General features: G+C 35.7%; 2 protein-coding genes across 4 annotated transcripts; both read left to right on the forward strand.

Annotated features, from left to right (window-relative positions):
- Positions 1-5,189: 5,189 nt before the first annotated feature.
- On the forward strand, positions 5,190-9,290 carry LOC120164157 (protein NRT1/ PTR FAMILY 7.3-like). Of its 2 annotated transcripts, none has more exons than XM_039173906.1 (5): positions 5,190-5,300; positions 5,516-5,633; positions 7,157-7,374; positions 7,474-8,036; positions 8,115-9,290. In XM_039173906.1, exons 1-5 carry the CDS (start codon positions 5,274-5,276, stop codon positions 8,986-8,988), a joined length of 1,800 nt encoding a protein of 599 aa, XP_039029837.1. In that variant the 5' UTR covers positions 5,190-5,273; the 3' UTR covers positions 8,989-9,290. The 2 variants fall into 2 exon arrangements, with proteins under 2 accessions (XP_039029837.1, XP_039029838.1); XM_039173907.1 differs by having other exon boundaries at positions 5,259-5,288.
- A 10,471-nt stretch (positions 9,291-19,761) lies between these two features.
- Positions 19,762-21,130, forward strand: LOC120164155. 2 transcript variants are annotated; one of them, XM_039173903.1, is made up of 2 exons: positions 19,762-20,420; positions 20,457-21,130. In XM_039173903.1, exons 1-2 carry the CDS (start codon positions 19,868-19,870, stop codon positions 21,011-21,013), a joined length of 1,110 nt encoding a protein of 369 aa, XP_039029834.1. In that variant the 5' UTR covers positions 19,762-19,867; the 3' UTR covers positions 21,014-21,130. The 2 variants fall into 2 exon arrangements, with proteins under 2 accessions (XP_039029834.1, XP_039029833.1); XM_039173902.1 differs by having other exon boundaries at positions 19,768-21,130.
- Positions 21,131-22,143: the final 1,013 nt, after the last annotated feature.

The following is a 22,143-nucleotide window of genomic DNA, read 5'->3' on the forward strand; positions in this document are numbered from 1 at the left end:
AATCCTAAGTATGTATATGGTTAGGTTTCAGCATACGTGGAGAGATATATAGCTTCTCCTTTATCAACCAACTAAAGTTTTTATCAAAGATCAATTGTAAGTGGGTGGAAAGGGGGACAATGTTAAGAAACTTGTGGTGAGAATTGGGTTGAAATGGCTTGTTTAGGTCATTGTTTGTAGCAAGTGGACCGACTAGCTATCTTGCCAACATGAGAATACATGATTAATCGCTGAATCATCAGATCAGTAAGGTCTTAATCTAAATAATCTTTTTCTTTATAATCCCATCATTATATATAATCTCACAATACAAATCAAAATCATCAAATGAGTTTTAGGTACAGATCTTTTGTTGATAAGGGATTTTCTGGATTTGCATAAGCGAATGACTCTTTCTCATGGTGAAAAAACAGGTGAAATCCATGGATATCATCAAACAAGAACAAAGAGTTTGCTTACCAACAATCATTTGGTAAGGAATTCAAATACTAATATTTATGAATGGAGTAAACTAGAAAGGGAGGAATGTTCCTATATTAGATCTTTATAAAACTCAATCTGAAATAATCGATCAATAAGTTTATGATTAATAAAAAATTAAAAAAAAATAAAGAGTTGCTTCGAAGAAACATGGCGTCATTCATGGGGCACCACACAGCTGCAAACCAACCGTGTGTTAGAAAAATGCTGAGAAACATGAATTAAATCAGGTCACTATCTCCCTCAATAACAGCTGATGATAGATCATCTATTAATCTGGTAACGATGTTGATGGTTTTTTTTAAAAAATAAAATAAGTGGAATCTGACTCTTGGAAGCTGTCTTATTTATAACTTAATAAAAGTTGGCGAAACCACTGTAATATTTTAGGTTTCGTCATTGATAAGTCGGTGAATCCGACAACAGAATAAGAGGAATTGCATTTCAACATCAGATATGGCCATTGGTGTATACATATAAAAATATATTATTGTGTTGTAAAATGACGAATAAATTACATAAATAGTCTCTAGATTATGGTGTTAATTTGTTGAATCTTCTGATTGTTAAAAGTTACAAAATGATCTCTCGATTACAGGACTTTATTGTGTTGAGTCCTCCGACTATTAAAAGTTACAAAATGGTTACCCGATCATTCATATGTTTCAAACTCGTCATTTTCCGTTAAAAATTTGACGATTGTCTGAACTAAGCGTTAACTTGTCGACTAAGATATGATAAAATATAATATCATACCCGTTTGAGTTGTATATTATGGAATGACTATCTGTTTCGAACCAGTGTTTGAAACATATGTATTGTAGCCAATGCTTGAAAGCAATGGCGGTGGCAAGAGACATCATTAAAATATAGTTTTACCATATCTCAATCAGCAGGTTAATGTCCAACTCTGACGATCATCAATTTTTCTAGTGATCATTTTATAACTTTTAATAGCTAAAAGACTCAATATAACAACGTCTTATGGTCGGAATTTTTTTTATAACTTTTAATAATTTGAGGAGTCAACAAAATAATATTATATAGTTGAAAACTATTTATGTACTTTTATCTTAAAAATAAAATGAATGGGGTGAGATTCAGTGATAATTAATATCGAAAAAGGTAGCACCTAAAGCTACAAACTTGACCTATGTGCTCCTTGCCTGTTGTGTTGGTAGATTTTGTGCTGGAAATTTGTGAGCCAATCACAAAGGTTTTTCTGTTTAGTACTTAACAAGGAGAAATAGTATTCGGCACTACCATGGCTTCGACAGTGACACACTCCTTGTCGTTTACCTCTCCATATATACATATTACAGTAATGGTAATGGAGTCCCACAAATTAATTTTTCCTTTTAATGATGTCATTGCAACAATTTGTCTGTTTATGCATATTGCTCTATGGATTTAGGGGATGTAAGATATGTTAGGTCATAGGCTAACAGTTGCTTTCCATGGAAATAAGTTGTTTTTTTCTTTTTCCAAAAATATGAAGAGCATATGTATGGGTTTTTGGTGAACAAGAATTAAGTGATTAAAGAAGGGATTAGGATCGGTTTATATTAATTAAGAAAACATGGTGGAATAGGACATCAAAATAATAATGTTAGCTGTAAACTTTGACAATTAATAATGTATTTGGTCGATCCATTGGAGCAAGACATTAGAATCCATATGGCTCGAAAATGGAACTTTTGTTATTAATGTGGTGAGATATTTTAGGTTGAGTGGTGTTAAACATTTTATTGTTAATTTGTTTCCACGTGAGCAAAGGAATTAAGCCTTATGATGAATCAAAATCCAAAGGAAAACCTCAAGGGTTGTTGCTATTACAGAGTAATTATTCTTCTTCGGTGAAAGGTAGTATTGGATACCATTACTTCCTTTGCAATATCTGTTATACTACCATCCCCATAAATCAACTTATTTTTTATGACCTACTCATTATTTATTTTTATTTTAATCACTCAACTGTCATCTTTTAAAAAAACATATTAACATTATATTTTGATTCTATTTTAATCATCCGTCGGAAAAAAATTAACGATAATATTAACGTGTCACTATAAAGTAATGTCATGTTTGTAATAAAAATAATTAAAATTATCACTTTAATATCACTGTTAAAATATTAATAGTGAGTGACTAAATCAGAACCAAAACGTAACATTATGTATTATTTTAAAAAAATTATAATTGGATGAAAATAGAAACTAAATAATAAATGGATGAAAAAAAATATATCCCTCAACTTTTAAAAAAAATCAATTAAGCCTTCAAGCTTTTTAAAAGAATTAATTAAGTACCTTTACTAAGTCATTATCCATCGTGGACTACTATAGCATAACCATGAACTATCATGTTATTACTGTGGATTCTCATGTTGATATTATAACGATCAACAATAATTTTCATTGATAAAAAAATATATTATTTCTCCGTAATTTAAGGATGTATTGAGTGCAAAATAAACATCCTGGCTTCATTAGTGTTTCTTGAAAAGTATAAAGACCTTAGAACCATTAAGCCCTTTTTTAATATATTTTTTATTAATCTAATGTGATTATAAGTGGTAGTATATGTTTTAAAGATTTTTAATCATTTGACAATAAATGTCCAAATACTCATAGTCGTTGGTGCTTGAACTTGAGACCTCTAGGAATAACAACTATCCTTTTAATCACTGAAATTATTTGGTCTGTGTCCTTTTCTTTAATATTATATGGCGTACTTAGGGTAGAATCTTAAACGACAAAGGGCATATTCCCCATAATTTTGTTTCCTCTAGTTACAACGAACGTGCATGTGGGTAACCAAATCTACAATTACCAATGTAGAATAAAATCTTTAAACCTAGCAGCACACTTAATCAATGAAAGCCATCTTTCAGTATCTAAACTAACATATCGTGGTGGCTAATATTTCCGATTTCTATTATTCATGGATTGATCCCAGTGGAATATTTGGGGGATAAAGAAGTTGCAATTGTGCAATAGAAAGAATAAAATTAGGACAAGACAGAAAGCATATTAAATATGTCATCAAGAGAATGTTTTGATTAGCAACTTGAGGTTGTAAAAGTCTTAAAAGAAGTCATATTATTACCAAATAATTCAACCAACATATTATTTCTGTATGGTATCATGAATTTTGCATCCCCTTATGCCCAGGGTATATGCATCAACAATTGTGTACCCATTGTCTTTGAAAAATATATTTAATTTAATTTAATGTATTGAAAAAAATAAATACTATATATTCTTTTTTAAGAAAAAAGATGATTATAATTTTAACATTTATTTTTAAATTCTTAAATCTACCACTATTTATACCTATTATACGATAGAGAAACTTTGGGTTGTGAAATCAGATTTTAATGCGTTCATTTTAGAATGAGCTTATTTTATTTTTTGCAAATGTGTTCACTTGTATTATCATGTGAGAATAGTTTTATTTAAAATAAAATGATATTCAGATAATTTGGTTTTAATAATAATATCTTAAAAAAGAGTTCACCGGTACTTCTTTTGACTACGTGTTGATAGAGAACCATATTTGTGATAATAATTTTGTGGAAATGAGTGTTTGAGACGCATCAAAAAGCAAGTGATTATTGATTCATTCATTCATTCCAAAACAAAATCACAAAAACATAAGGTTACTATGTATAGAACCAACCACTTTCTTTTTCCGAGGTGCACCGGAGATTATTATTATAATTATTATTTTTTTAAAAGAATTTAAGTTTAAACAATTACATATGTAGAGTATTTATTGTTGAATGGATAAGAAAAATTATTCCTCTTCATATGTGATTGTTTAGATTTTAAATCTAAATTACTGATATTTAGATTTTAAACCTAAATTTGCTTGATACCACTTCTATAAAAAAAAATCAACCAAAAATACTTAGAATTTCCACCTTAACATACGGCTTCATGTGATTTATCCCCATGAGTTCTGCTTCAAGATAATAGCGAAACCTGTAAACGTCGAGAACTTGAGATTAAATATGAATTATGATTATTATCAAATCCATACAAATTTGGTATATTTTTTATAGAAGAATAATTATGAACATGTGATAAATTACAAATATAATAACCTATTATAACTATATAAAACTGAATTACTGAATAAAATTATATATGGAAGAGAAACCTAGTTTTGTTTTACTAAATCTGGAGTTGAAAGGTAGTGACGGAGTTTTAAATTATGTGCACCTAATTGTTGGAAAACCATTAAGATAACTGTCCCAAATGTGTCGATATCAAATCAAAACCCCCAACAAAAAACGCATAATGGATATTGGAAAGTGACCCCAAAGAACCCCATTTTGTTCATCCATCCCAATTCCCAACTATTAGAGCACCAAAACTAATAATAACAACTTCTTTACTAATATTCTTTATTATTATGAGATGATTGTAAGTAGAATATATTCACAGTTTTTCTTATTTATTAATAATATATATATACTCTATAAATGCAATCATTTAAATTTTAAAGAAAAAATTATTTCATTTAATCACGGAACCATATGTTAAAACACACCCTCCCTTATTCCATCACTGTTAGTCCAAACAATTTGCCACTTATAATATATAAATGATCGGCTCATGTGGCCTTCCCTCTTTTATTATCATTCAATCTCCACCGTTGGAATTAGCTTCCCCACCCTCTATTTATACAGCTTCCTCTCCTCCTTTCTTCTCCAAATAAACTCCCTTGCGCTGCTCTCTCTTCTTCTAAACAAAATTCGCCTCTTTCCTTTTTGTTGAGAAACATCAATGGCTTCCTTAGAGGCGTGTAAGGAGGTCAGTATGGGGTCTAATGGATCCTGTTTTTCTTCTTATTTTGTACATAACTCAACTATTCCATTGCCTTGTAAATATACATCAACTTATCATAGACATGTAGTAATGAATCCATTCATGCAATGTTACAAAAAACAAAAACAAAATTTCCGTTTCCCTATGTTTTGTTCCTTTTTTTGATGGTTTCAAATTATAAAATGAACATGAAAAAACAGGGGAAGTTGAAAGAGGAACAAGAAGCAGAATGCACTCAAGATGGAACTGTTGATTGGCATGGCCGCCCTGCTATCAAAGCTAAATCTGGACAATGGACAGCCGGAATTATCATTCTCTGTAAGCTTTCTTTTTTTTAAATAATCTAGAGTAATTACAAGATATTACCTATTTATAATATTTTTTTTTTATCATCAACAACATATATATATATATATCTTACCGATACAGTTATTCAAACTCAAAACTTTAACAACACCATTTAACTATTAAAATCACTCAATTAATTTTCCTCTCCCTTTTAGTTTCACTGATGAAACAGAACATATTAAGTTGCAACAAAATTAATAAAATTTATTAGCTTAATTAGTAACAAATATATGAACTATTTACGTTCATTAGCTATCAGAAATAGAAAAGAAAATTAAAAAACAAAAAAGATAATTTTTTGTTCGTAATAATTATAAACTAAAGAAACGTGTATGATTTGGGAACGCCAACACAACACAGTCCAAGTGTTGAACTTCTGTTCCATTCTCTTGCATGTATGGAGAGCTGGCTAGCTCAAACTGGTTGGTTTTTTGTTTCTTTTTAATGGCAGTTTGGCTGCCAGTTTTATTTTTCTCTTTTAATTTGTTCGAATTAATGAACTGAAGGAATTACCAATGACAAGAAAAGCGAAGGCTTTTTCTTTTTTGGGATAATAAAAGGCATAAAATTGAGAGACAGCATGCAATTTAGGGGAAGACGAGTGTGACACGTAATCCTCGTTCCAACCTCGTGAGTTATGCATGACGTGGGTCCTTTCCACGAGTCCCCTGTCAAATTTCAAACTTACAGAATCCCCCACCTGACTGCATAATGAAATTCTCAGCTGCCTGTGATTAATAAATAATGTTTGGACTTTATTCAATCGCCAAAGTTTAAAAACAAAATATTGGTATATCTTTAAGTAGCGCTAACAAAAGCCAGTATTTTCTTTATCGTAAAATGCATGCCCACGTTTTTATGACTTTTGTAATTTATATACTTAATAAAGAAAAGAGGCATAAATAATTTATGATGAACATGGACATGTTTCTTGCTGTTGCTTTGTTTTCCTAATTCCATGGAGGTTAATGGATATTTCGTTTTGGCTCTAATTTGTATAGCTATATGTGTCCTTAATGTACTTTTCAAGTTGCTAAATTTGTGATATTAATGCACATGAACATCGAAAAATCTTATCCAACAACCTTGTAATCAAACCCTTTTTCTGGGAGGAGAATATGGGAGTCTTTACTTCACATGCAGAATTTAGTTGGATGATTGATTGTTCACGGGGTAGTTGGTTGTTTAATGGTTTTCTCTTAAAATTTTAAATTATTATATATTTTAGATATTTTTTTATTGATAATTTATTTTCACCTTCTACAATTTTATAAATTCATATTTCTTTAAAATTTTAAAAGTCTACTCATAATATAAAATCTTACGTTGATATTGTTAACAATAATTGAATGCTAAGATAATAGAGGTTTTGGAAAGCAACCTTAGGTTTTAGGTATCCTTGACCATGAGGGAAAGCTCTACCATGAAATTAATGTCTTTTTATTTCTTGAACGTCTCCTTAATGTTTGTCTTTTTGTGAATGAATTAAACAGTGAACCAAGGTCTGGCAACCCTAGCGTTCTTTGGGGTCGGGGTGAACTTGGTGCTTTTCCTGACAAGAGTGTTAGGACAAAACAACGTTGATGCTGCTAACAATGTCAGCAAATGGACCGGCACTGTCTATATCTTTTCCCTGGTTGGTGCTTTCCTCAGTGATTCCTACTGGGGAAGGTACAAAACATGTGCCATCTTTCAAGTCATCTTTGTTATTGTAAGCAATTCTTTATCTATCAATGTAACTTGGATGTTTGCTTCAAATTTCCAACTTCTCAGCAGCTCTTCTAATAGCTCGAAAACATGTCTGATTCAGGGTTTGGTGTCGCTGTCACTGTCGTCGTACCTTTTCTTGATTCGACCGAAAGGCTGCGGGAATCAAGAAACGCCGTGTGGTTCACATTCCGGCTCAGAGATTACGCTGTTTTACCTCTCCATTTACTTGGTTGCACTAGGGAATGGAGGGTATCAACCTAACATTGCTACATTCGGGGCTGATCAGTTTGATGAAGATGACCCTAAGGAAGGGCACTCCAAGGTTGCCTTTTTTAGCTACTTTTACCTAGCTTTGAACTTGGGATCCCTTTTCTCCAACACCATTTTGGGGTACTTCGAGGATGAAGGGATGTGGGCGCTTGGATTCTGGGTGTCTGCTGGTTCTGCCTTGGCAGCACTTGTCTTGTTTCTGGCAGGAACCACTAGTTACAGGCACTTCAAACCAAGTGGAAATCCACTCTCCAGGTTCTCGCAAGTCCTAGTGGCTGCAATAAGAAAATGTAGCGTCGACATGCCATCAGATGCCGACGAATTGTATGATGTCGATGGGAATGATTCGTCCATGAATGAAAACAGAAAGATACTACACACTGATGAATTCAAGTAAATATCGAAACCTAATCTGGTCTTCAAAACTAAAAAATTACAATAATGCTAATTATTGATTGTGTTGTTTTATAGGTTCTTGGACAGAGCAGCATACATAGGTACGAGGGATGTTGATGAGCAGAAGAAGGGCACTCAGAGCACATGGCGTCTCTGCCCTGTTACACAAGTGGAAGAAGTTAAATGCATAGTAAGACTTCTACCCATTTGGCTTTGCACCATAATTTACTCGGTCGTCTTCACACAAATGGCCTCCCTATTCGTCGAGCAAGGCGCTGCGATGAAAACCACCGTCTCGAATTTCCGGATTCCACCAGCAAGCATGTCTAGCTTTGATATTCTCAGTGTAGCACTTTTCATATTTCTTTACCGACAAGTTCTCGATCCACTGGTGGCAAGTCTTCGGAAAAAAGGTGCCAGGGGACTTACTGAACTTCAGAGGATGGGCATCGGCCTTGTTATAGCCGTATTAGCAATGGTTTTAGCCGGGATTGTGGAATGCTATAGACTAAAGTATGCCAACAAAGATTGCATGCATTGTGAAGGCTCAAGCTCCCTGAGCATCTTTTGGCAAGTTCCCCAGTATGCATTTATAGGAGCATCTGAAGTTTTCATGTATGTCGGTCAGCTCGAGTTCTTCAACGCTCAGACACCGGACGGATTGAAAAGCTTCGGCAGTGCACTTTGCATGACATCTATATCACTAGGGAATTACGTTAGCAGCTTGCTAGTAACAATGGTTATGAAGATCTCGACCGAAGATCACATGCCAGGATGGATACCGGGCAACCTCAACAAGGGTCACTTAGATAGGTTTTACTTCCTCTTAGCCGGTCTAACAACAATCGACTTGATCGTCTATATAGCATGCGCCCGGTGGTACAAGAACATCAAGCTGGAAGGAAAAACTGCAGAAAACATGGATGAGCAAGACAACTTTAAACTGTGAGATAGTATAAATCCATGCTAAAACATATGAATAACGGTATAGACTAAAAGAATAATGAGGAAATGGGTAGAAAGGGTTAGTCACCAACATCTTGTCAAAGAAAAGTGAGACATTATGAGGCAGAGAATTTCTCTCAACTCTCTTGAATTCCCTTCACTTTAACACAGTTTTATTGTCCTAGATGCTGGGTCGGAGAGCACAGGGCTAACCTTTTTTCTCTATTATTTGAATGGTTTGTATCTCGTTGTAAATTGCAGTATGTTATCTGCTTAAAAGAGCTATTCTCTTGGACTTGGACTTCATTCAATGTGCCATAATGGGAGCATAATTATAATTGGAGAATTTGAAACTTCATTGATGAATGATCTATTAAAGTTTTAAGCGTAAATTAAACTTTATGAAGTGAGTATGAACAAAATTTTATGTTCATTTAATAAACGAATGAATATGAATAAATGTATGTTAAGTTCGTTTATGCTCATAAACAAACTCATTTATTGACTTGTTTATCAACTTATTTATAAGCCGGTTTATTCAGTTTTTCTTTTCCTTTTATATTATTACATTTTAAATATTTATGGAAGTATGAAATAAATTGGTTATAAAATAAATTTTAGACTTCAAATTATAAAGTTTAAAGAATTCTTAATAATATGATTTTATTATTTTCTTTAAGTAGCATATAAAATAGAGAAAATCGCCTCAGTGACCAAAAAAAAGTTATAATATACGATTTTAACCAACTTTTTTTTGGATTTGCCAAAATGACCAACAAAATCGCAACGCGAAATAAAAATCGCAACGCGATCCCCAGAATCGCAAATCAGTTTCCAGAATCGCAAATCAGTTTCCAAAATCGCAACGCGATTCTTGAAAATCGCGATGCGATAGTACAAATTCGCATTGCGATTTTCCATAATCGCAACGCGAATATGAAAATCGCAACGCGAACACATAAATCGCAACGCGTATCCGTAAATCGCAACGTGTATCCGTAAATCGCAACGCGTATGGGTAAATCGCAATGCGTATCCGTATATCGCAACGCGTATCCGTAAATCGCAACGATAATACATAAAATCGCAACGCGTATCCGTAAATCGCAACGCGATATTTAAAGCGCCATTATAATCGCTACGCGTATTTTATTTTCAAATTACAAAAAGAATATTAAGACAAAATCCCGTAATCGCAACTCATAACCTAAAACCTAAAATCACAACTCAGTCCCATCTCCATCTCTCACTCTCTACGGCGAAGAAATCCGTCCCCATCTCCGAAGATTTCCGTCCCCATCTCCGGCGAAATCCCTCACAACCATTCACGGTCAGAAATCCCTCACAATATTCAGAAATGGAAAATCAACCTCCGAGGGTTAGTTTTTTTAATTATTTTTATTTGAAATGTTTGCATTATTGTAGGTTTTTCATATTGAAACTGATGATAAGTTTACTGGTCATTTCAATAATAGATTAACCATTTCACTTAGATTTCATTTCGCGTTACGATTCTGTCGTTGCGATTTTCATTTCGCGTTGCTATTCTCTCGTTGCGATTTTCAAGTTAGTATTTGTCTTTGTCTTTGTTCTGTCTTTTGGTTGAAGTAATGCAATCCATTCAAGTTTCAATTTGCAGAAGAGTCGCAACGAGATAAATGAAAATCGCAACGAGAGAATGACTGTCGCAACGAGAGAATCGCAACGCGAAATGAAAATCGCAACGAGAGAATCGCAACGCGAAACCAAAATCGCATTGCGATTTCATTTCGCGTTACGATTCTGTCGTTGCGATTTTCATTTCGCGTTGCGATTCTCTCGTTGCGATTGTCATCTCGCGTTGCGATTCTCTCGTTGCGATTTTCATTTCAACCAAAAGACAAAACAGTGTTGCAAATTTTAGTTTCAAGAATAAACTACTACTTTTTATGTTTATTGTTTTTGGTATATCTTCACAGTGTAGTTTTTGGTATATCTAACTTGGTATGTTTATTGTTTTTGTAGAAATTTTTTTCGGCTCAATTGACCTTGAGAAATAAAGTCAGCCTGGCCACTACAATTGCAAAGAAGCTTTCACCTGCTCAAAGACAATTGTTTGAGGAAACCTGCTTCGGGCCATGGCTGAGAGTACAGCATCCGGGTGGAGATGCTAATTTGACCCATTTGTGGCTTCAGACCATGACATCAAATCTACCCGACAGTATACAACGTGGTGAGGAAGAGATATGGTTTCATTTTCCACCAGCGTATACTTGCTTTGGGCGGAAGGAGTTCTGCTTAATCACTGGTCTACGATTCGGACACGATGATGTAGGCCGGTACACTCGTCATATCGCCCGCCCATCATGGTTATCCCGGGTTTTTCCGGATGAGTCAATGGAGAAGCCGAACCTACATGTCGACGACCTGAAGAAATTATTTAATAAGAAAGCTGGTTTCACTCGGATGGAAGACGTCGATGTTGTCCGAGTATGCCTTCTACTACTTGTGTATGCCGGCTTTTAGGCAGAGAGGCCAGACAACCTATTCATCGGGAGCTAATAATATTGGTAGAGGACCTGAATGCATGGAATCTGTTTCCGTGGGGTTCGTATATATGGAAAGCTACCTGGACTAAGTTGTCGTCTGCCTTTGATGACCGCAAAAGTTTGCGGGGCGATGGGTCCAAATACACTTTGTCAGGCTTTGTTTGGGCCTTTAAGGTAAGAATTTCTATATAATGTTTCTAAAATTATAATTAATTATTTAACAATTACTAATTTTGTTATTATATTGTTTGTAGATTTGGATATTCGAGGCTTTCCCCAGCATGCGTACATATGCAATAAAAACGTCAAATGATATTCCCAGGGCTATTTCCTGGAAGAGGAAAACTCTGTTGGATTGGGAAGACTTAATACCATATGCCACAATAAATAATGTAAGTTAACACAAATACTTTCATATAATATATAAACAAGTTATTAATAGTAGACGTTTAACTTTGTTTGAGTTTTTATATTTTAGGAGGCCAACATTCCATTACAAAGACTGACACCCACGGAGGAAGAGCTTGCCACTGATTGGTGGCAAGCTAGTCAGAATTTTTTTGATGGCACGGATGATGAGCAGCATCCACTTCCTCCAATTCGAGAGCCATCACCTCACCTAGAGCCATCACCCGATCGACCCGACTATACATCTCTAGAACGAGAGCCATCACCTATCCCGTCACATCATCGAGCCTCTTCTCCACCATCACCTCATGATAGGCGACCGGCAAAGATGCCACGACTCCTATCTCCCTGTTCTCCACCTCCACCTCAACGGGATGAGTCAAGGGAGTTACGTGATGAGGTCAATGCCTTGCGTGAGGAGATCGGTACTCTACGCGATAACGATGGTGCATGGCGTGTGGAGGTGTCAACTTTACGTGGTGAGGTTGCCGCTCTACGTGAGATGATAGTATCGTTGCAGAATGAGGTTCATACTCTACGCAACGAGGTAAGTTTAAGATTTTCCATATTTAACTTAATGATAAATTTACTCGTAATTTCACTTAGATTAGCCATTTCACTTAGATTGCTTAGTAAATTTATTCGGTTGCTGCCAATTCTGCTAAACTGTGTATTCTTTAACACTGTGAAATAGTATTTGTCTTTGTTTTGTCTTTTGGTTGAAAGTAAATTTGTTCGGTTGCTGCCAATTCTGCTAAACTGTATATTCTTAACACTGTGAAATATATTTGTCTTTGTTTTGTCTTTTGGTTGAAAGTAAATTTGTTCGGTTGCTGCCAATTCTGCTAAACTGTGTATTCTTTAACACTGTGAAATAGTATTTGTCTTTGTTTTGTCTTTGGTTGAAAGTAAATTTGTTCGGTTGCTGCCAATTCTGCTAAACTGTGTATTCTTTAACACTGTGAAATATATTTGTCTTTGTTTTGTCTTTTGGTTGAAAGTAAATTTGTTCGGTTGCTGCCAATTCTGCTAAATGTGTATTCTTTAACACTGTGAAATAGTATTTGTCTTTGTTTTGTCTTTTGGTTGAAAGTAAATTTATCCATTCAAGTTTCAATTTGCAGAAGAAGAAATAGTTTACTTTCGCAACACGAAACTTAAAATCGCAACGCGAAACCAAAATCGCAACGCGAAATGAAAATCGCAACGACAGAATCGCAACGCGAAACCAAAATCGCAACGACAAGATCGCAACGCGAAACCAAAATCGCATTGCGATTTTCATTTCGCGTTGCGATTCTTTCGTTGCGATTTTCATTTCGCATTGCGATTCTGTCGTTGCGATTTTCATTTCGCGTTGCGATTTTGGTTTCGCGTTGCGATTTTAAGTTTCGTGTTGCGAAAGTAAACTATTTCTTCTTCTGCAAATTGAAACTTGAATGGATTGCATTACTTCAACCAATAGACAAAACAAAGACAAATACTAACTTCAGGGTATTAGTTTGAAACATATTTTTCTTTGTTATCTGATGCATTTTGTGAACTATGATAGAATAATGACTTGGGTGAATACAATGCAAGTTTGAAACATATTTGTCTTTGTTTTCACTGTTTAAATATCATGTCTGTTTATTTACTGATTTTTGTATTTAATTATTTAGCGGCCCGATAGAGTGGATGCTTTACGTCGGGTTATGCTTGCACGACGGAGTTCACGCATCAGACAGCGTGCACGTGCTATTAAGTCTCGTACACCCAATAGTGCGAAGACACCGCAAGAAGAAGCCCGACTCGCCTGTCATCCCTCAAGAGTCCACTCCTATCGTTGAAGAGGCCCCCCATATCATTCCTCGAGAGTCCCCTCCCACCGTTCAAGAGGCCACTGTCATCATTGAAGAGGTCCCTCCCACCATTCAAGAGCCCGATTCACATGGCGTCATATGTAGGCTTCTTGAGAAACCCTCTGTCGTGCCGGACATGATGGATTCAAGTTGGCTCTCGTATGAGTTACCGGCCAGTACCATACCGGTATCTGAAGAGGAGAGGGAACAAACTACCGGACACAATTTTGGATAACACCCTTTGGGCTAAGACCGCAGTTGATTTTTATCTACATGAGCGGAGCAAGGGGTGTTTCACTGACATATGCAAGCTCACCGATGATATCTTTTTGTTGCTTGAACGGCCTTGGTGGGGCGTATTATTAGGGGTCGAAGACAATGGCTATTTCGATGGGGGGTAAGTCTTATATTTTTCTTATATTTCAATTTGATTAATTTTTTTTTTAAATTTATGTAAGTCACTAATATATGTCTTTTTTTGTAAAACAGCATATCGATGCGTGGGTGACACGTCTTCTAATAATAAGAAAACTTAAGAAAAATAAAAATATACGATATACAATAATGCCGATGTCTTTTCACGCCGTTCACTTGAAGAATGCACGAGATGAATCATTTGATTTGGGCAATGGACAAGCTAAACTTTATCCTGCATGGTGGGAGGTCGATAAGGTTAGTATTTATTTTAGATTGAGTTTAAAGGTTTTATGAAATAAGTGCGCAAATGAATGAATTATTACTTATGATTGCAGGTGTTTATCCCTGTTTTGGAACGTAAACATTGGATTCTCGTCGAGCTTCAGCTCCCATCCCTTAAGACAATAGTGTATGACAGCATGATAAATTACATATCATTGGCTGATTTAAGAGATGTTATTAAGGGATGGAGCTCTCATTTGGCTAAATTCTTGGATGCGATCAATTATTGGACTCGTTCTGGAAACAAGAAGCCAAAGAAGCTCAATATTACAGTTATTAGAGACGAGACCGCGCCACAACAAACGAGCGGAGCCAGAGGAGATTGTGGTCCTCTCGTATGCTTGGCGTTGGAGCGTTTGACGACGGGAAGCATCAAGTATCTACCTCCCACCGATAGAGATAAAGCTGCAGTAGGCTTGTGGTTTCGGCATTATATGGCTAAATCGATATATACGAGACGCTGCCTACCTGCATCCGCGTTATAAAAATGTCCATAAACAATTGGTAAGTTTATATACTTATAAATGAAAATGTTTGGTTAATTAACTAGAATTCAATAATTTGCGTAGAAAGTGTTGTTTGAACAAATGTTTGGTTTCTGCAGGTTAATCTCAGAAGTGAACTGCGTGAAAATGATGTCGAGCTGCAAAAGTTGATTCAATAGTTTAATTGATTGTTTTTTGATTGTTTAATTGATTTGTAAAAGTTGATTCAATAGTAGATGATCGGAAATAAATTATTGCTTATTTTTTGATTGTTTAATTGATTGTAAAAGATGATTTGTAAAAGTTGATTTGTAATTGATGCGAACATAATCTTATTTGTGCTTGTTTAATTGATTGAAATGTAATGGTTGATTTTGTTGATTTCAATCTGCATTATGTTGAAGGCAAAATGACTATCGCAATGCGAAATGAAAATCGCAATGCGAAATGAAATCGCAACGAGAGAATCGCAATGCGAAATGAAAATCGCAATGCGGAAATGAAAATCGCAATGCGTTTATAATTTCGCATTGCGATTATCTCGTTGCGATTTTCATTTCGCATTGCGATTTTCATTCGCATTGCGATTCTTTCGTTGCGATTTTCATTTCGCATTGCGATTTTCATTTCGCATTGCGATTTTCATTTCGCATTGCGATTTTCATTTCGCATTGCGATTTTCATTTCGCATTGCGATTTTAATTTCGCATTGCGATTCTGTCGTTGCGATTTTCATTTCGCATTGCGATTTTCATTTCGCATTGCGATTCTCTCGTTGCGATTTTCATTTCCGCATTGCGATTTTCATGTTGGGATTTTCATTTCGCGTTGCGATTGTATTTTCCGTGTTGCGATAGTCAAATGCATGCCTAATAGTGATAACAACTGAATAACAAGAGTTGGTTAAGTCAAAATGGTTGGCCTGAGTCATTAATTCAACTGAAAATGTTAAAAGTTCACACTAAAATCCACATAATACAACGTTTGCATTTAAAAATCACCTAAGTTAACAGTCTCAAAAGGTGAAGCCAATCGTGATTGGGATTTTAAAGATGATTGCCTTTGCTTGACACCATATGAGCTTTGGATTTTGATGAGGATCCATATTTTGGTAGAGGAAAAGATGATTTTGATGGCACTGGTGATCCACATGTCAACCTTGTATGACCACTTTCCTTGCACCGACTACATGTCGATCTCTTCTTCTCTTCACCCTTAGACGGTATACGATCGTGACTTTTTGGTCGGCCAGGTAGCCTTCTGTCCATGGCTGGTGGCAAAACTGTTTGTAAGTCATCTGGTATGTCCCACTCAGAAGGATGTGGAATAGGGTAGACAATCTCGGCATAAGTCTGTCGATAAACTTCTGTAGTGTAGCAATCCATAGCGTATGCGCTTGAATCATCTTGGTTTAAATGAAGAGCAACTTTTATAACATGGCCACACGGATAACCAGATGTTTGCCATTTCATACAACTACACGTCTTTGCATTTAGATCGACTAGCCCATTTAAGTTATTATCCAGTACTTGAAACAAAGTGTTTGAACATGGTTCAACTCTCCATGACGTTGACTTCACAACACGTTTCGTTATCTTTTTTTCAGTCCATGGTGTAACACGATGTTCCAATGTTCCTGTAAATTTAAATAAACAATACTTAGTAAAATATATAAATATGATAAGTTACGAATTCAAAGAAATAATACCTGCATGGTTTCTTTTCTTGTAGTACCACTGTTGAATAGAGGCTCGAAAAAACTCCATTAACATAGTAATGGGTAATTTCCGGGAATGACGACTTAGAGCGTTGATTGATTCTGCACTATTAGACGTCATGAAACCATATCTTGCTCCAAGTTGATGTACTCTTGACCATCTTTCAAACCCGACATCTTCTAGTGTTTGAGCACACTGAGGCAAAACACGTCTAAACAATTATATGCTTATTGAAATCCACTTCCCGATAAGCTTTTACAGCCTTCCAGTATGTCCATTTGTGCTTTTTTATACCAGCAGACCTTGATTTTAGATTTCTATACAAATGAACACCACAAAGTCCATGAAAAGCATCTGGGAAACACCTTCTAACAGCGTTGTCAATTGAGTTTGCCCTATCGGATATGATTGTCAGATTGCTAATAGGACCTATGCAATCCCTAAGATGCCCCATAAACCATGTCCATGAATCAGAGGTTTCAGATTTGCCAACCCCGTAAGCTATTGGCAATATCCCATTGTTAGCATCCATGGCTACTGCTAATAAGTTTACTCCAAGGTATCGACCTTTCAAATGTGCTCCGTCAACTATAATAACTGGGCGCATGCAAGTAATAAACGAACGAATCTACAAAATAATATACACAAGAATATAATCATTTAAATGTGAAATGCATGTAACTAACAAAAATGAGTCAACAAAATTATATTGATTTACTAACCGTAGCACCAATGGAGATAAACAGCAACTCAAAGCGTCCATCTCTATCTGTTTTGATATGAGTTACCGACCCAGGATTTTTCAGCTTTAAATTGTGACAATAAGCCGGCAGTTGGGCAAACGATGCTTCTGGCGACCCCTCAACAATTCCAAGGCATAACATTTGGCTCTCCAAGCTTGAGAATATGATATACTAATCTTGAACCGAGCATTCATGTCAGTCATAATTTCATGTCCCCGATATACCCTGCCATTCAAAAACATTAACTCAGCCAGAAAACCACCCAACACCTTTTTGTTTGCCTGTCTATGGTGAGGAAAACTTGGGTTCTTGAACATGTATGTTTATCAATAAAAGTCCTAACTTGAAACATTTGCAATCTTTTATTCTCTTTGCAATCATACGCCACGTACAGTTTTTGTCAATCATACACCTTGTTTCGAAACGATCTTTGCTTGATTTGTTAACTTTTAGTTGATAGCCATCTTCCACACATTTCGTATATAAAGCTATCTTCAAGTCTTCCTTTGTATCAAAACAATCATCTTTCTTGATACGAATAACTTTTGTGTAACAATCAACTGCTTTCTTTATCAACTCTTCTTCCGGTATCTGAAGTAATTCTGGCATATTCCAGTTATACGCCCGTGGCATTTTCTTTTCTTCGGGGACTTTTTCTTCTTCTTTTTCTTCTTCAGGATTATATGAATTACAGAATGGATGTTCAACATGTTCATTCACAGTCGTAACTTCCTCCTCATTATCATCAACATTACATTCTTCGGCAACGGCTGTTTCATCATCAAAATTCGGGTATTGACCAATATCAATATTACACGCATGGTCTGTTTCTTCTTCTGAAACATCATCAAAATCCGTGTATTGACCAATATCAAAGTCGGATATTGACCAAGACCAAATTTCGAATACTGACTAGTACTCACAATTTTTTTGGCTCATCATCGTCTAACTGGTCAATACGAAAACCGGAATTTGGTGCTGAAAGTTGATTGGGATTTGGATTAGAGAAAGGTTGTGGGTTTTGAGAAAAACTTAGTTGATTACTACCCGCTACTGACCCAACAATACTACTTCTAGGTTCAACAACATACAATGTAACATCATCTTGTGAAACACTAATGTAAGCAATGAATCGTTCAACATCTTCATTGTCGGTTAACAAATAAACTTTACCATTTCTCTGATAAGATAGCCTAAATCCACTTAGGGGCTCTAAATTCAATTTATTTGAAACACGTAGCATTAGAGTTTCATAAGTTAACTTTTGTAAAGACAATTTAGTTGAAGATTCATGGGTAAAGGCATATATTGTAAAACACCATGAACATTATCCCATGACCCTCCAAAACACAAATCTATCCAAACATGATCAACATTAGATGATTTCATGGTTGTAAATTAATTTACTAAACAGACGAGCTGCGAAACTAAAACCTGTTGCCGGATTGGGAAGGATGTCGTTGGATATAGGAACGGATGTCGCCGGAGAGAGTGATAGATGGAGATGGAATGAGTTGCGATTTAGGGATTTAGTTTATGATTTCAGTGTTATATACCCAAAATTTAAGTGTTGTGATTTACAGATTCTCGTTGCGATTTACGGATTATCGTTGCGATTTACAGATTCTCGTTGCGATTTACGGATACGCGTTACGATTTACGGATTATCGTTGCGATTTACGGATACGCGTTGCGATTTACGGATACGCATTGCGATTTACGGATACGCGTTGCGATTTACGGATACACGTTGCAGTTTACGGATACGCGTTGCGATTTACGGATACGCGTTGCGATATACGGATACGCATTGCGATTTACCCATACGCGTTGCGATTTACGGATACACGTTGCGATTTACGGATACGCGTTGCGATTTATGTGTTCGCGTTGCGATTTTCATATTCGCGTTGCGATTATGGAAAATCGCAATGCGAATTTGTACTATCGCATCGCGATTTTCAAGAATCGCGTTGCGATTTTGGAAACTGATTTGCGATTCTGGGGATCGCGTTGCGATTTTTATTTCGCGTTGCGATTTTGTTGGTCATTTTGGCAAATCCAAAAAAAGTTGGTTAAAATCGTATATTATAACTTTTTTTTGGTCACTGAGGCGATTCTCTCTATAAAATAATAAAAAAAGTGTTAGTTATCAAATATTAAAAAAATATTTGTGGATATTAATACATTAAAAAAAATGTATTCGTTTAAATTTAGTTGGTTTACAGCCGTTGAAGAGAGCAAATGAAGTATTTGACAGGATCCCGTTCGTCGTTTATTTGTGGGGGACATTGGAATGATGAATGGAGCGGTGGAACATGAGGGTACTAGTACAATCTGGTTTTGCCAAAATCCCAAACCAATCTAATTCATAGGTTTCGCCTTACGCATAGGAATACTCATCCCCTTTCTGCACTTTACTCTTTTCTTCCACAACCAACAGAAATAGATTCGAAAGAAAATGAAGCTATCATTCAAGCTTGAAGATGACAAGACCCCTGTGTTGAAAGCCAGGGTGCCCATCTCCATATTTAGCCAACCTTTCGTTTCTATCCTCACCACCACAACCACCGACAACGGCAGCCACAAATCCTCTCAAAACACATCCTTTTCTCTCTGCACAAATTTCCCTTCCGGCCCTTGTCTCAAACTCTCTTACGCTCCCTCAACTTCCCCTTCCTCCACTTTCCCTTTCTCTCTCTCTCTGAAGTCTGGTCTTGGTCTCTTTGGATCACCCAAAGACTCCCCTCTTGTTTTCTCTGCTCAGTTTTCTCTTTCATCTGTTAGCCCCGGAACCCCAATTCCCGCTTTCTCTCTCCATTTCAAGCCCCAATTTGGCAACTTTTCTTTTCACATGGCCACATCGTCGAAACCTAGCCTCGAATCAGATTCCGGGTCTCATCACTCTATTTCAATACAATCTGCTTCACCTTCGGATTCGGGTTTTGGAACCCTAAACTCGGCTTCAGTCTGGCAAGATGTGAAATTGGAACCTCGTAATGGAGCTGATGATGGGCTTGATACCCCTAAGTTCGGCTATGGGAACGAAGGGTTTGGTATGGAGAGGTCATTGGTGAGGACAGATGACAAGAAAGCTGGGATTTTTTGTGGAACTGCTATTAGAGCAAGAACAATGTTTCCTGTGACAAAAAGGGCTGTGGTGAACCTAAGGTGGACCGTGAACTTGCCTTCGAGTTTGGGTTCAAAATTGCCTAATCTGACAATAAACAAGATTGGGATCGAGAAGCCTGATGAGGTTAATGGAGAGAGAAAAAAGAGCGTTGCGAGTAATGAAGATGAGTTCGAATTGCTTAAAGGTGTGTATTCATGGATGAGAAGAGATTTGGAGAAGTTGGAGAATGAGAATAGGGAAATGAAGCAGTGTATAGAAGATGTGAGACATGAGATTTCAGCTAGTAGGGAAAGTGAGGGTCTTGGGCGGAGGGCCTCCACGCCTTGGGCGAAGAATTCGAACGACTTGGAGCAGTGGAGGAGCAAGAGAAGTTCTGGTGAAGACAATAGTGGAAGAGAAGCGAAGAAGAATGTGAACAAGATGAGCGAGGTGGAGATTGAATTGCAGAAAGCTATCAAAGCTGCGCCCACGTAATGAGGTCGATGTCTCTCTTTCATTTGGTTTGGCTGATTATCCTTTGAATGTTGTATATAGTTAATGGTAGTTGAGCCTTTTGCTGAATTGAGCTTATTCATGCTTTGCTGATGATGCTGTAATGCTTTTTTCATGAATTCTTCCATTATGGTAATAATAAATCTCATCTTTTGAGTGTTTATGGAGATTTTTAGATATCATCCCTGCCTATAATTTCACATGTACTTTATCACGAAGCTGTAAGTAGGGGAAATGATTCTTGTTAATCTGAATACTGCATTGAAGAAAAGAAAAGGGTGTTTGGGTTTTTTTTTTTTTTTTGCTTTATATAAAAATAATTTATAAACTATACTTCAGGTATTTAATTTTTTTTTCTGTTAGGTTCCTAATATTTAATAGGTTAAGTTTTATATCGTAACGACGGTTAAAATAAATCAATTAATATATTTTAGGATAAACTACACCCATTGACCATTTAACTAAGGACTGATTTTATTTTAATACTGGTCTTTCAATTTTGTCAATTAAACTATATAACTTTTTAAATGTGTTAAAAAACCATAGAGTAGTTGACGTGGAAATTAAAAATTAGTATAATTTCACATTTGGCCTTCATTACTAACACGTTTAATCAATTTGGTTCTAATTTTAATTTGTCACTATCTAATTGGAGAATTAAATTTATTGAATAAGTTAAAATTTAGATCAAATTGATTGAATGTGCAAGTAACAAAGACTAAAAATGTAATTATATTGAAATTTTCAATTGCAACTTTAACACTTCCATCAAATGTTAACAAGTAAGTTGATTTATAATATTTAAATAGTTTGATTGATAAAATTAAAAGATCAATAATTAAAATAAAATATACCTATGTTAAGTGGTCAAGACTCAAGAGTGTAATTTATCTATAATTTTAATATAATATACAAAAATGTGGTGTTGTAATGATGTGGGTGATTTAGTCCTTCTGAGTCGTAGTTAGTGATTTTAATGAAGAATGATGAATTGTAGACGAAGGGTTCCATAAGACTGAGAAAGAGAGAACTTGCTTCTTTTTTAAGGGAATTTATATATCAACCTTTAGTATTGATGTTAGATTTACGGTTATAATGATTATTTATAAGTT

The sequence above is a fragment of the Hibiscus syriacus genome, unplaced genomic scaffold (genome assembly GCF_006381635.1).
Source record: "Hibiscus syriacus cultivar Baekdansim isolate YM2019G1 unplaced genomic scaffold, ASM638163v2 tig00111506_pilon, whole genome shotgun sequence".
NCBI classification, from domain to species: Eukaryota; Viridiplantae; Streptophyta; class Magnoliopsida; order Malvales; family Malvaceae; genus Hibiscus; species Hibiscus syriacus.